Source organism: Epinephelus moara, chromosome 1, assembly GCF_006386435.1.
Source record: "Epinephelus moara isolate mb chromosome 1, YSFRI_EMoa_1.0, whole genome shotgun sequence".
Taxonomy (NCBI): Eukaryota; Metazoa; Chordata; class Actinopteri; order Perciformes; family Serranidae; genus Epinephelus; species Epinephelus moara.
The window spans coordinates 41,161,074-41,177,717 of NC_065506.1; the positions used below are offsets into that span (position 1 = coordinate 41,161,074).

Consider the following 16,644-nt stretch of genomic DNA (forward strand, 5'->3'; position numbering starts at 1 on the left):
TCCGTCCATCACCGCACTCNTATGAAGGGACTTGTCAGGGGAGGAGGGTGGCTGATTGATTCTTATTTTATTTATTTATTTTATTTTGATCCCCCCTATGTTCATCACTGATCGATGCTGTTTTTTAAGTATGAATAAGTCAATAAGTAATTTATTCCATTGAAATATCATTGATGTATTATAGAAAAGTGATTTATCTTTTTATAAATGACAAAAGGCACATCTGCCTCATTTTTGCTGTGGTATCGTACAGTGGGTCCCAATATTGGTACCCTGACAACACTAATCTGGAGAGGGTTCATCTGCAAAAACTAATGAAAAACTAAACAACAATATTCGGTATTCGGTACTCGGTACTCGGCCAAGCGTTTAATATTATTCGGCTTCGGCTTCGGCCACAAATTTTCATTAATATTATTCGGCTTCGGCTTCGGCCACAAATTTTCATTTCAGTGCATCCCTAGTAACGACGTAATATCATAAAATGGGGAGCTAGAAATTCCCTTTAGGGCAGGAGGGGTGGTGGATGGGTCCAACAAACCCCGGACTTTCACCTGGAAGCTGCTGTTCACTTCCTGTATGAATGTAGAGCCAAACCATGTGCTTGTGCTGACGTCCCGGCATTGGTAGCAGTGTCCTGGAATATCAACAGCAGACGCAGGAGGACACCTAGCATGTGATATGTAGACATGAAAGGCTGAGCCCGGTCTCACTCCAAAGTCATCAAAATCAAGCGCTTGGGCAGTGATTTGCAACGTCAGAAACCAACGAAAAAAGGCATCCTTTCATGTCAGCATGATACGCGGCAGAAGTTGGCAGTTGACTAGGTGTCCCACGCCCAAGGTACCTTGCACGTCATATGTGGACGTAGAAAGTCCATGAGCAAACATCAACATGTGACGAGGTCGGAGTGAGAATGTGATGAAAGGCCACAGACAAAGTGTCGATATGTGACGACTCAGGACGAGAGCGTGTTGGCAACTGACATTATGTCATCCACCAACAGGAACATGTATTGGTCCGGTGCATTCTGGTAGTTGTAGGTTGTGAATGTGACGGCCCTTTTTCTCTCTTTTCTTTGGTCATGTAGCACCAATTTCTAAAGTACTTCCATCTGTCTACTGCACAGACAGCACAGTTTTATGAAAAGACCATCTTTCCATCATTGAAGTACTTCTTTAAAACCACCAGTCAGACTCATGTGAACGTAACTCTTCGAAGAAAAGCACTTAGAAATGTGTGCTCTGAAAGCATTTCATCAAATTGACTGAGTGGGCAGCTCCTGTCACTCAGTCAGTACTTGTGTTGCTGGTGGTGCTTGTTGGCCTTCACTGAAACAGTCCAAATGGTGCTTGTGCCTCTGCTGTCAGGCAGCATTGATCTGAAGTTAAATCTGCAATTTGGGGGTTTCATTTAATCATTTATTTAGTCCTGGAGAAACTCGAACATCCCCTCTGAAAGGACATAATTATATTTAAGACCTGCCTTAAACACTATGTCTGATGAAGCCAGATTGAATTAATGTGGTTTGAAAGCCACTTCCCACTGTAATCTATATCAAGGTTTAATCTCAGGGAACAGGCCTGGAGTGTTCGCAGAACTGATGAAGATTAAGTGACAGAGAAGATGTGGAGGGAGATCTCCTGCTAGCTGTTAGTCAGAGCTGTAAATATAGCTGCCCACTGCCCACTCTCTCCTCCATACATCCCAGCAGGCTGACGCTTATGCTAAGACATTCTTCTTCTCTGATCACCGCCTTTGAAGGTGGTTTTACTTGCTGGGACTGAGCCGGAAGTGTCGATGAAGTCATGACTTCTGTCTGTAGTTAATCCCATAAGTCAGTCTAAATGCTTTCTTTTGCTATTTTCAATATCCTCCAACACAGTGTTGAGAAAATGTAAATGACTTTTGTGATTCAGGCTCGCTGTGTTTGTTTCCTCGCGGGAGAGAAAGCTGAAGGATGGGAGCTCCAGCAGAATGCAGCAGGAGAGCGTCACGCTTCAGCCTCCCTGCCATGCTGCTGAGGGATTTCTCGGTCCAATTTACACCTCTGTGGTTGTTACCTCGTCACACTGTCTGTGTGGGTAAAACTGCTTGGCTTTTACTCAGAGGTGAAACAACATGATACATGGAAGAACATTTTCGAAATTAAAAAGTTTAAGAGTTGCTGATTATCTAATTTGCTCTTTGTAAAAGACTCAATCACAGAAAAATATCTTGCATCTAATAGAATATTTTTATGATCACGATCTCTTGCTTCAGGACATCTAATTGCACTGTGAGATTATTATGGGATATTTTTTTCATTGAATATGCTGAATTTGGTTCAGTTGCTATACAGCACCTTTGCAGTGTTGTCTCTGCTTATTGATCTTTAACACCACTGACATGTCTCTTTCATTAAAGTCCCTGACTGTGAGCACACATTTGCTTGAAGCAACATTTATTTATGGGAATGTACATCCACAGAGAGACACTGATTCTCGACCAGCCTTGATAACACTGAATAATTTAGCCATCCATGTGGAGACTTCAGGTGTCTGTTTCGCCACATGGTGACTTCTTTCTTTGATCCAAGTTTTAAAGCTAAACATACTTTTAGCCACATGGGTGCAGCAGTATTGATGGGGGAAAGGAACAAACCAAAATTTCTATTACTCTTTTCAGTGTCTGGTATGTACCAAGTCAGCCTGACAACCCCACTGGCTGTTGTAGGGTACTGCTCACTCGGCTTGGATGGTATCTATTTTTTTTGATACCTTCATACCTGCCTGAAAATTCACTGTGGTATTCGTTATATGACCGTATTTGTGTGTGAATCTCCCACACCCCTTGAGTGTCAAGTTCACTATGTTCCTGAAGCTGCCTTAAGTTGAAAACACACTGGCGCCGCCACATCATGCGATGTGCTTCAAGTGCTGCCCCTAGCACACAGTGGACGCTTCATGCTGCAGCTCATCAACAGATGACCATGCAAAGTTATTACTACTTTTACTGAATGATCTGTACCTCCTCCACCTCTGCATTAGCTTAAAATCATGTGTGGACAGTCCATCCTTAAACTTCATTTTTCTGAAGAGCCGATCTCCAGAGCCATGACTTGCCAGGCAACATCTTTTTTGCCATTGTCTCTATACTGACAGGATTGTGGGTTGTTTAGCTTGGGATGGTTCTCAACCTCAACAACAAGTCTCTCCCCAACTATTCTTTGTCACACACAAGCAGGGGTTGCGTTAACCAGATATTCTCGGTCATTGACCGTTTTTTTACAATAATGACCGGAAAATCTGAAGGCCGTCCGTCATTTTGACCGGCTGCAATTACCACCCCTGCCCACTTGGCGGCAGAGTGCACAGTCAGTGGTTTAAGTGGCTGCCTTTTTCACACTGCAGAGAAAAAGTCATTCATCTGCTTCATGTAGCGTTGTTGACATAACACCCTGGACACACCGGACGCGGAACCGAAGCACGGCACCCAGCAGCAGAGGCAGTTTTCAGTCAGCGCCCATGTTAACCTATCTGACTGTCCACACAGGCCGCTGAGCAGAGCGGAGCGCCCGCGGAGGCAGCGCTTCAGTTCGGCGTCTGGTCTATTTTTCACGGGAGCCGCGAGCGCTTCTGTCAAGCTGGATCGAGCGGATCGTACCAAACAGGAAGTCGGACACAGAAAAGACGAGAGAATCCGGCCAATTTTCAAAATAAAATAACAACAGCACGCACTGAGGAACGTGAGGAGAAAATACCGTGTTTATAATTTAAAATAACACAACAGTGCATAACCGAACACATTTTTCAATACCATAATCACTTCATTACAATTTTAATTTTGTGTCACCGAGCCTACAGGCATAACTACATAACGCCCTGGACACACCGGACGCGTTAGTGACGCGTTAGTGCCGTCCGGTGTGTCCAGGGCGAAGCCTAATGGCACGGGTGTGTGGATGTCTGTTCATCTTTTCGTTCATGTCCTTATTAATGCACACTTTATAACTTGCTTGTTGGATTTATTAAAAACGAATGAATGAAAACTAAATGTCTTTGAATATCTTTATTATCATTTAAAAACGAAAATTAAATGACCGGTAAAAATAGATTATGACCGGATTTTTATGACCCTGTCGGTCAAAATGACTGGCGACGAAAAAGTCTAACGCAATGTCTGCACACGAGACACAGCGTTCTCTTTATACATACATCAGTGGTGAGGAGAGGAGTCGAGCTGCCACAGGAGCAGAGAAAAAGAGCTGCTATGGAAGCTGGTATGTACAAGCAGAGAGTGAGTGGAGGAAAAATGCATTTCATTCTGGGGGTGGTGAGGCTGGAAGTAGAACAGTGTCGTGAAGTGCCACGGGGTGGCACGTTTAGGAGCGGCAATGCACGTTTCGCAGCCGCCAGTGTGGGGTTACTTAAAATAATAGGGGTGTATTTTTTGACATGCAGTGTTTGCTGTTCATGTGTTTTGGCCTTAATTGTCAAGAAAGGCAATATTCTTACTTATTTCAGAGAGATACAACAGTGCACCTTCTAAATTCAAGTGTCTCTCTCTCTCATCAAACTAAGATTTACATTGGCTTAATTGCCCAGTTAACACTTCTTTCAAATTCAACAGAAACAAAATAAAACTCACCAGAAGTCTCTTGGTTAGTCTTGTTAGTCATCTAATTAGTTAGTCCACTCCTCCAACAATCACCAACTCTGGTTTTGTTGAATAAAACCTTTAATTCACATGGTTAAATGTGAAAACATGCATGTTTTTATTCCCATGGTCTCTCTTTGCCATTGCTGCCTGACTGTTTACAGTCCTGTAACATTATCCCCACTGCTCATAGTCTGCATGTTTGTCAGCTGCACTGCTTGTTCCACCAGTAGAGACTGACCTCTGGTGGTGCTTGATGTGCACTACATACAATGCATCCTCAATACAGCCTCTCCGTATTAGTTTAATAGAAATAATGAGCATCTGTGTTTTCTTTAGGATTTCTTATTACCCTGGTATAATGTAATACTGCCATACCACCCAAGCCTACTGCTCATGCTGCCTCCTACAGTGAGTGAACAAGAAGCAACTGAATCAGAATCAAGTCCAGATGACGAGGCAGCTACACTCACTGAAAGAGTCCGAATGAACCATTCTCTTGAAGTGGGATGTCTGCTTCTTGCCCAGGAAGAACGACAAATCGATGCTACCAAATCAGATTTCTGCTACATCGTATTGAGCTTACATAACCTACCTACATACAAATGGGATGCTGAATCAATGCATTAAAATGAATATTTTATCTTTATTTATTCAAAACTGATAATGTCACACAGTGTCACAGAAAAAAATGCTCAATATTTTGCAAAACCCGAAAGGTTTGGTACATATATCAACTCAAATAAACTGAGTCCGTAAAAACAATCTGTCTGCCCATCACTAGGCAGTGGAACAAGCTGTAAAGAGTAGTTATGGCCTACTGTGTTAGTAAACAGTTGCCTATTTACACATCCATCAAACACAGAGCAACATTAGCATTCATGTCAAACTGTGCCTCTGGCCAACTGATGAATTTAATTCCAATATTCACCCTCCTCTCAGCTTTGCTCTCCAACAACTCCTGAGAAAAACTGGCTCTTTAGCAGCAAAATGTTCCACTACGTTCACAGGCTAGCTGAAACGGTGTCTTTGCGCTGTTTGTTGCAGAGCAGATCGTGTTCAGTGAGTTTTTGTACTGCCTGCTGCTGGAAACGTGGTCGATGAAAGCACAGTAAAACCAAAACAACAAGCTAAATGCAGCTAAAAAACTCCATAGAGTTGAGGGGAGCTGCAGGGTGGAGTGATAATTCTCTGTGGGTTTATCCTCACATTAAATCCTTCCACATCACTCACTGTCATTTGGCCCATTGTTGACATAAGAATACTGATTAGTGCAGCTTTAAAGAAGAAAAGAGAATTGTGACTTGGGCATGTATTGAGCTGTAATGGTACAATAATCAATATGTTGACTGCAGAGTGTGATTGTGTTGGTCCACTGTATGTGATCCATGTTATTTAACTCTGCAGCATTTGAACTGTGTACAGACGTCACAGCATACATCATGAAACACATCAGTAAACCCAAATGTCACAGAATTAGCATGACTATAGCTTCACATTATTTACTTAATACATGTTTATTGTTTACCTCATTGGACTTTGGAAATACAAATGTGAAGACTGTTAGCCGGTGAGAAAGATCTCTGTTCAGGTAATAATTATATTTGTTGTCACAACAGTAAATAGAGATGTCTGGAGCTGATTTGCAAGACTGAAATCAGAGCTGATCAAAGCATTTTTAATTGATCTGTTCTTGCCAATTTTGGCTTTCAAAAATACCTCATGTTTAGTAAATATATTTGAAATATCAAATACTGCTACTTGCAAATGTAAAGTGTATCAAACTGTGGGAAAGCTTTGGCTCTGAACCCTACACTTTCAATAAAAGGATGGATTGACAGATAACCAGGTTATGTTAATCCATCCATTTATGGAAAGTATTCCAGGCATCCTTCTCTCCCTATCAGCGCTTTCCAGCTCCTCCTGGGGGACCTCGAGGCGTTCTCAGGCTGGACAAGATACGTAATCCCTCCAGCATGCTCTGGGTCTGCCCTGGGGCCTCCTACCAGTTGGACATGCCTGTGCACCTACCGTTAGAGGTGCACAGGAAGCATCCTGATCAGATGCCCAAACCACCTCAACTGGCCCCTTTCGACACAAAGGAGCAGTGGCTCTACTTGGGACTCCTTACCCTATCTCTAAGGCTGAACCCAGCCACCTCACTGAGGAAACTCATTATCCATGACCTAATTCTTTCCATCATTACCCATAGCTCATAACCATAGGTGAGGGTTGGGACATAGATGGACCAGTAAGTTGAAAGCTTCACCTTTTGGCTCAGCTCCCTCTTCACAACGACGGTCTGGCACAGTGCCTGCATCACTACAGACTCTGCGCCAAACTGCAATCCATCTCACGCTCCATTCTACCCTCACTTGTGAACAAGAAAGACCCTGAGATACTTGTGTTAATATGATGACTGCAGTCCAATAAAGCCACTTGATAACTCATATCATAAAATGAGCACCTTAATAGAATCAGAGTTAAAACATTAGTTTCCATGTAAACATTCTGTCTACAGATTTCAGAGGGTGAACAGCTCAGATGTGTAAAATGTCTTTGGCAAGCAGATTCTACTGCTTGTGCTGTACATGACTAAGCAAAGACGCACAAAGCCACACATGTGAGAAACATTGCAGTCAGTTTGACTAACCGTCTTCACAACAGTAAGCGGAAAGTTAGAAGAGATTTTACTCACAGATGCTGCTTCTCTCTGGAGAAAGGGTGAGAGAGGGATTTAACGTTTTGTGGCCGGTTGCCGTCTACATTTGGGTGTAGAGGAGCTGTGACTTTGTGGATGAACAGTCGAATCTTTTCCACCACATTACTGCCTTGTTTCACTTCATAAACCTGCAGAGGAAGCAAAAGAAATGCATTTAAATGGAAATTAGAGGACTACATGTTGTTCCTCTGCCACCTATATTCAAACAGGTGGTCTCATTGACATCAGAATTCCTTTTTCAAGCGCTCAGGTTAAAAAGTTCTATAATCCGACAACTGCTGTATTTAGATGTGATCAGAGGTAAGTTGTCCGTTTTTCTGATAGAGCTTATATCTATAAGGCTCTGCTTACTCACTTTGAGAGCCCTGAAGGGTTTGAATGTGGGCAGTACTGTAGGTAGGATTCTCTTCTGTGTTCTTGAAAATAGCATATTCTGTTTTGTCTGCATTTAAAACAAAGATATGTTTGATAAGAGTGACTTGAAATGCATCAAAAGCAAAGTGTAGGTTTGCTGTGGCCAAATTCGGAGAAGAGATATTGGTTATGTATATAGTGAACAGAAGAGGACCTAAACTAGACCCCCTGAGGGACACCTAAGCTAAAGGCCTGACAATAGATTGACAATGAGATGAGTTAAAACGATACGATACGATACGATACGATGCGATGTGGTGCGTGCGATACCGACCGACATGAGTGTCTCTCATGATCCTGGGTGTTGGTTGTTTCTTGCTTTTGTTTTGAGAGTCAATCTCCTCATGTGTCATGTCTTGTTTTACTTCCTTACTTTGTCTGTTTCCAGCCTGTTTTCTTACACACTTGCTTTGTATCAGTCTTCTCAGTCCTTCTGTTCCAGAGTCTTCCTAGCACACCTGTCTTGTATTAGTCCTGTTCACTCTGCCCTACTCTGTTATCTACCACACCTGTGTCTCCACTGTTAATCAATCCCTGTGTTTCCCTCCTTTCGCCAGTGCCTACTTACTCCAGCTGTGTCTTGTTCTTATGATTAGTTTTCTGTGTATATACCTGTGTGTTTCCCTTTGTTCTTTGTCAGTTTGTGGTCAGTGTGTCCTGGTGCTGCAATTCTTGTTTCTGCCTGTCGTCCTGGCTCCCCATGTTACAAGCAAACCAGTTCTGTTTTGCCTTTGTTTGTGTGTTCCCAGAATCTGATAAAAAATATCTCTCAAAGTTCCTGTCGCCTGCTTGTAGCCTCTGCACTTGGGTTCACCTGACTGTACAATGGTGACACATGTCAAAAGCCATGGGAATTTAAATAAGATGAGCTTGGTGGGGGCCGAGGGCTGTTGTTGGAGAATGCCACAGCAAATGAAAATGCCATCTGCCGACAGTTTGTGACAAATGTGACTATCTGACTTTGCTACAGGCTGATTGGATGTGGAAAAAGGCGACATGCCTTTTGCCAAAACCAGCTGCTGGTGACTTGACAAGCCAGTCTGTTCTCATTCCAAAGTTGTTGAAAACCGCAGCTTTGTCCTTGATTTTGGTCACCTTTTGGGGTGGTATGATATACCACCAGGAGGCATCAGTTTGTAATGTAATTGGACATAACCTTCGGCGGCATTATGATATGCCACCGGACAGCCGGACGGCACCCTTTGCAGCAGTATGATAGGTGGACAGGTGGCGTCATTCCATAATGCAGTCAGATGGCACTGTCGTGTTGGTATGATACGCCGCTGGACAGCGTTAGGTTAAAACGCTGCCTGTAACAACGTAAAAGGAGCTTAAAAGTCCCTACAGGGCAGGTGGGTGGGGTGGTGGATGGGTCCAACAAACCCGGGACTTTCATCTGGGAGTCAAGTGTTTGCTTCCCGTATGAATATAGAGCCAAACCATGATATTTTTTTCTAAACCTGACCACATGCTTTTGTTGCCTCAACCTAACCATGTGCTTGTGCTGACGTCCCGGCAAATGTAGCGGTGTCCCAGAACGTCAACAGCAGATGCAGGAGGATACCCAGTGCCTCATTTGTAGATGTGAAAGGCCACCAACAAAGTGGCGATATGTGACAACTTGAATGTGTTGGACAAGCTGAATTGAAGGCGACACCACCATCTGGCTTGTGCAGCATATCCTTATAAAACGGTCCATATGTTATCTTACAAAAATGCAAAAATGCACATACAATATATGTCATCTAACAAATTGGTGGCCATCGAATAAGCACCCCTACCAATTACTTTAAGTGTAAGAAAAGAATCCAAACTGGGCCATCGTTACATTACATACTTGATAAAAAGTTACATACTTACTTTACTAAGGTAAAGTTCATAGGTTAGGTTTAGGAAAAGAAAATGGTTGGGTAAATTAGGGTTAGGTTTATTTGCACAAAACAAAAAAAAACAACAGAAATACAGCAACAAGAGAAGAACAAGTTGTGCAGGTAAGATTTAAGAAACCCCTAAGGACTTCTGAGGGATCTCACCTCACAAAGCATAAGAGGGAAATACAAAAGTAATGTAATCAAGAAAAAGAAACAAAAAAGTGAACCAAAGGGTCAATAAGCAAACATAAAGTAAGCAACAGAAATCAAGTTATCACATGATATATATATATATGTAAAAACCAAATAACAAAGTTCACCTGGTTTCACATGGGACACAATCACTGGTGTCCTGGGGGAAAGACGTGTGTTTGTTGAACCCATCCACCACCCCAACCTGTGTCCTCAGGCCCAGATTACACAGAAAGCACTTTAGCAGCTGGAGGCAGCTTTCTGTAATTGTTTTAATGGGATTGAAGCTTTTTGCTCGCTGTTTTCATGTTGCAACGTGCCTCATGTCTCAGTGCTCTAGGAGCCTAGCGTTTTTGCCAGAGTGCTCTGAAAAAACTTCAACTCAGAGCAGAAAAGCACCCCACATCATCTCTGCTTTCTTCCCATTGTCCAATCAGATGATTTGAGAGGCGGGCCTTCTGTGGTGGTCATGACAACAAGTTTACAATTGGTAAACAATGGAGGAGAAACTGGTGGTAGCAGTTGCTGGATAGCCAGAGCTATATGACTTTACAAACTGCAGTTACCAGTCTCAATATCTCAATAGAAAACCGCACATGTGGAAGCATATAAGAGCAGTACTTGAAACGACCATCATGGAGGTGAAGCTCCTGGACCGACTGGTGGTACTCCCCATGATCCACCCTCTTTTTTGGTCTCATGTACCCACACAGATCTTGGATTTTTGCCCCTCATACTATTTCCTTCTTTATTCTCTTCAGCACATTCATCACATGATTGCAGCCTTCACACTTACATGGGTTTAGTGTTGCACGATATACTGGTACCAATGGTAGACCGCGGTACTTAAACACCACGGGACATATGATACCATAATGTTGGAGTACCGTAGTACTACGGTACCTCACGGCACCACTACTGTGGGATAAGTTCAAAGTGCAATCGCAAGAGGGTGATAACACAGTTTACCAGCGACTGAGAAGCCCGGCTCCAGGTGAATAAGTTGGTGTCAAGACTGCCCAGTAGTACCTGAACAGCCGAGCTGTAGCGGCACACAGGTATATGACGTGTCAGAGGAGAAACTAGCCGTTCACATTTCCACAAACCTCACCGGACTGTTCTTAACGTGTCAGGGGAGGAGGGTGGCTGGTTGATTTTTGGTTGATTTTTATTTTATTAGGGACTTCGGCCGAAGTTTTTTATTTATTTTATTTTGATCCCCCTATGTTAATCATTTATTGATGCTGTTTTTGAAGTATGAATAAGTCAATAAGTAATTTATTCCATTGAAATATCATTGATGTATTATAGAAAAGTGATTTATCTTTTTATAAATGACAAAAGGCACATCTGCCTCATTTTTGCTGTGGTATCGTGATACTACTCAGAACTGTGATACTTTCACTGGTATCGTACCATGGGTCCCAATTTTGGTACCGTGACAACACTACATGGGTTAAATACAAATTCTAGTGCACAGGTATACATATGAACAGCGCACAGTTAACACCACTGCAACTTTTCCCTGCAATGGTTTTGTCTCGTCATGAATCTTTGGTCTGAACTGGGCTTAAAGAGCACTTGACTTGAAACCACTAGAAACTCAAACACTTCAAACTTTTTAACGTATTAATCTAGTCCTAAAAAAGACAGTGTGCTATGACATGGTTTAAATCCTGACTGCTGAGGTTGCCATCAGTTATTTGTCTCCAGAAATGCACACAGTTCCCTAATGACTCCAGGGAAGGGTTCAAACAATGTGGTTGGTATTTTTGGACTGAGTCAGCTGATGTCGTGCCAATACCCGATACCTCTGATTTTTGACAGTTAACTACAAACTAGATTACAGTGACGTTTTTGGCTGCACAGTCTTCCCTTGTAAATACAGAAGAAATTGTACATTATGGCAATTAACAAGTGGCTGATGGTTATTCATGCATTTTGCATTCCCATTAGATTTTTATCAAAATCTCATCACAAGGCTCATTTGAACTGTCACCACAACTTGGCCTCATCGGGAGCTATAATGTTACATGAATGCAAAGCACAGAAGAACAGGAAACATTTATCTTCACACCTGTCAGCAGTCAGCACTGCAGCTCTGAGTTCAATCAGCCTCAGGACACGAAAAAAATACAGTAAATATAAATCTGACAAATGGTACCTTCTTTGTCGGCATCTTGAGCTTCATGAACTCAGCCTCCCGACACAGAACGTTCCAAGGAGCATGGATCTTCAAGAAGCCGATTCCTGGGATCTTAGCCTGAAATAAAAACAAGGTTTGGATATTTAAACATCAGGACAAACAATTCATTGTAAAATGTATGAACTACATCTATAAACAGTACATATCTGGTTGACAAATAATAGGAACAAACATCCCAGCTTGCAGAGCAGCATGTAGCTCTTCTGTCAGATTGATCTCTCTACTGTCTGGTAGAGAATCCTCAGCATCCATTTCAGCACAAACTCCCATCTTTATTGCTGCATATGGGATTGTTTCTGCAGCCTCTGCGGTTATGTAAAACCACTCATACACTGCCAGACTCATTTCACACCCTCCAGCTCGGCACACTGACCTGTCTGGATACAGAAATACATAACAGCCAATTCAAACTAGCTGACTAACTGTGCATCACAGAGATTCTGTGTATTTCAGTATAAAATCAAAATGTTTTTTCCTGTCTGCTGATAGTAAGACTTGTTAACTGTTGTGATATAAAGTGCTGCAGCAGGAATGGTACAGCAAAGGTGAATATACTGTTAATAGGTGTATGACCAACAGGGTATATGCATATGCATTTTGAAAACAGCCACTACAGGTGTGGGTCAATTATTCATTCATTTGGTGTTCAATAAATTCATGATTCATTAACTGAACTACTAATGAGAACGTGTGTTATTGATCTGTTATTGCTCCGAACTGATACTGTGGGAAAACTAGCTGTGTGTCTATGTCTAAAACACTTGCCATCCATCCCTCCGTCCATTTTCATACGCTTATCCAGGGCCGGGTCGCAGGGACAGCAGGCCAAGCAAAGCACCCCACAGGTCCCTCTCCCCAGCAACGCTTTCCAGCTCCTCCTGGGGGACCCCAAGGTGTCCCCAGGACAGATGAGTTATGTAATCCCTCCAGCGTGTTCTGGGTCTGCCCCGGGGCCTCCTACCAGTGAGACATGCCCAAAACACTTCTAACGGGAGGCAACCAGGAGGATCCTGATCAGATGCCCGAACCACCTCAACTGACCCCTTTGATGGGAAGGAGCGGCGTCTCTACTTCGAGCTCCCTTCAGATGTCTGAGCTCCTCACCCTATCTCTGAGGCTGGGCCCAGCCACCCTTTGGAGAAAACTCATTTTGGCCGCTTGTATCCGCGACCTCATTCTTTCGGTCACTACCCAGAGCTCATGACGAGAGGTGAGGGTTGGGACGTAGATGGACCAGTAAATCGAAAGCTTTGTCTTCTGGCTCAGCTCTCTCTTCACCACGACGGTCCGACGCAGCACCCACATCACTGCAGACACTGCACCAAACCACCAATCCGCCTCGCGCTCCATTCTACCCTCATTCATGAACAAGACCCTGAGAACCATGAACTCAGATTCGGAGGTGCTGACTCTCATCCTGACCGCTTCACACTCAGCTGCAAACCACCCCAGTGCATGCTGGAGGTCACGGTGTGATGAAGCCACGGTGTTCAGTAAATAAAGTTTGTAACTGTGGAAATGATAAAATCTGGTAAAATAATACTGTAATGGATAAAAACCCTAAATATAATGTTAGCTTGTTGTTGGAGAAGTTGCATGAACACTGAGCACTCTAAATTCAAATATTCTTCATTATTTGACTATTCTGTTACCTGAGATGTAATTTTGTGTTTATTTTAGTGTTACGTAGAAGAAAAGGACTTTAACTTTACCCAAATGTTGAACTTTCACTGAACAATCTCTGTTATATTTGCTGAATTTGTGCAGAAGGACAACATCAGACCGATAAGATTACATTTTCTTTTTTGAGTAGTCATTAGTTTTTCTGGGTTATTACCTGGCATAAAAAAGAGTTTAAAAAAAAAAAAAGACACACACATCCCAGTGTGCCCAGGAGTGGGTGCTGGATCGAAGACATATCTGGCAGAGTAGAAACAAATAGATCCCCGCACCAAGTAGCTCACATTAGAAGGATTTTATTGCTGCATAATGTTTCGAGCCAGCGGCTCTTCATCAGACTTCATTATTACTTTAATATCACCCAGCATATTCATAATTTATTATTAAATTACAATATTATACTAGTAAGTATGGTGTTGATTCCCTTGGTAGATGCTCAAGTCCACACAAACAAAACAAACACAAGCAGCTTGTTAAATGTTCTCAACCATGAAAGTACAATATGGAAATACAGCTTTCTGCTTTTAGTTTCCTTTGGTATTGAGTGACCATGTTATTTTGTGATACCATGGTCAAGCTGCACTGATATGAGAAAATATTAGACTCTGCGAAGGACACTTAGGTCAAGTCCACATGTACATTGATATTTTTGACAGAGAGGTTTTTCCCTCCATCACGCTCAAAAACAATTCCTGTCCACAAAAGCACCGTTATAAAAAATCTCTGCCAACGTGAAAACACAATGGAGGTGCTGTCAAAAGGGGTGACTGTGCTCAGAGGTAGACAGCATCATGCTCTAACCAGAAGATCAGCGGTTTGATCCACGACTCCTCCAGTCCGCATGTCAAAGTATCCTTGGGCAAGATACTGAACCCCCAATTTCTCCCAATGCCTGTTCCGTCAGTGTGTGAGTGCATGAGAATGGCTGCTGAGTATCAGGTGGCACCTTCATTTATTAATTATGAATCATTTATTTGTTGCAGCTCCGATAGACAGCCTATCACAAAGAAAGAGCATTACGGCACTTGGGGATTACAGCACCCGGCGAAACAACACAACACCACTTCATCCTGTTAAAAAAATCCTCACAACTTGGAATTATTTTCATGAAACCCCCTTTTGATTGATGATTGAATAACTCACAGGGTAATCGAGGAATGGACACATAATTTGAGGTAGCCAACAACCTTGTTTTATACATCTGAAGAACTTCTATAAAAGAAAAATGAATTGCTTGGCGACCAGACCAAGCCTCTAATTGAGACAGGAATTTATTTGTCAAAATGTGTGGCCACACCGGGCTAGTAAAAGGGACTGGGCATTTAATTGAAGTTTTACGGTCCATTATTACCAGAAGGCTTCCTGGAGCAGTGACCTCCACAGTGCCTCTGCTCCTCTACAGTCATTGTAAATGACCCCAATGTTCAGTAGTCGATGTGTTAAGTTAGCAGTTCTAATTTATTGCCTTTATTTTTTTATTTCCCGTGAACCAGAAAGTGCTTTTATTTTGGAGAGACTGTAGACACAGAGGAAAGACAGAAATTGATGAAAGGTAAACGGTGCAGTAACGTTAGTAAAATGGCGATAAACACTGAAAATAAATAAGAAATACGGATGAATGGAGAGAGTTTAACGGTGTTTAGCACCAGTCGAGAGGGCAACAAGGTATTATCTGTATTTCTATGCGTCTAATAATTTGATATAATTGCTTACTTCATGAGCTAAGTTTAATATAATGTTTTGTCTTCTGTTCTACCTAATTTTTGTTCAGGTTGACGGAGTTAATTGAGAACGGAATAAACTGCCTGAGACCATTAGTCCAGACTTGTTTTTTTTCAACTGGGATGCCACAGTGGTGACATAGAGTAAATGTACATTTGTGTATAAACACGTAAAAGGTCTTGTTAGCCAGTTCAAAGTCAGCATTATTTTGGACGTGTTCCCCATTGCCAAAAAGTGGCGTCAAAATATACCCATGTGCCTGTGGACTAGGCCTTAATTATAACCATAATAAGGCCACCACATCCTGTACATTCACCCACTGAGAAAGTCTGTGATAATCATCCAGACAGTCTCGAACCTCCACAGCTGTTAATATTATACTGTGTCTGAAGTTTGCCCACACATTTCAAGTCACTTAGAGTGACATCTTACTTATAACACCGCCAGCTGGTAAAAGCCTTTTTCAGAACATAATAAGAAACAAGATATGTTTTGTCACAGGTTCGCTCATGGAGGTTTTAACGGATGACTCACTGTGTGAGGAGTCAATTTATCCCCATTTGTTTTTTCCACGGAAAAATGGCTGAGAAATGACCAAAAGCTCTGGTTCTCCAATAATAAAAACAAATCTCCTTGTGCTCATGGGTCCACTCACGTAGCAAATACATAAGAACTACCAGGAATATACACTCCCAAACTTCCATGTTAAAATGAGATAAGATTAGAAAAATAAACTTCAAAGTAATTCTCTGGAGTCAGTTCAAAGATGTGGATCAACTAAAAAAACAATCATCTGAGTGTCAACTGATCTGACTTAGATCAGCCAGTTCTTTCTTTTTTTTTTTTTTTGTTAAATAAAATCTGAACGTATTTTTATTTTATTATATTATTAAAATGTAAGCATCCACTTAGGAGGTTATTAACTAGATAAACCAAACTGCCTGGATTAATTGACTCTGGAGGCAACATGAAAACAGAATTTGTCTCATTTAGTACAACTTTAATGCAAATATGAGTGAGGGTTGAAATGTAGATGAACCAGTAAATCAAAAGCTTTGCCCTCTGGCTCAGCTCTCTTTTCACCACGACGCTCCGGTGCAAACCACCAATCCATCTCACGCTTCATTCTACCCTCACTCATGAACAAGACCCCGAGACTTCTGAGGTATTCAGTAGATAATATAAATAACATGATATAA

General features: G+C 42.1%; 1 protein-coding gene across 1 annotated transcript in view; it reads right to left on the reverse strand.

The window, feature by feature from the left end:
* The window catches only part of LOC126394345 (anoctamin-1-like), a 101,711-nt gene that overhangs the window by 52,079 nt on the left and 32,988 nt on the right, over positions 1 to 16,644 (reverse strand). The window contains exons 4-5 of the mRNA XM_050051115.1: positions 12,002 to 12,100; positions 7,337 to 7,488 (exon numbers count right to left, since the gene is read on the reverse strand). Coding sequence (XP_049907072.1) covers positions 7,337 to 7,488; positions 12,002 to 12,100 — 251 coding nt within the window. The remainder of the gene's footprint in view (positions 1 to 7,336; positions 7,489 to 12,001; positions 12,101 to 16,644) is intronic.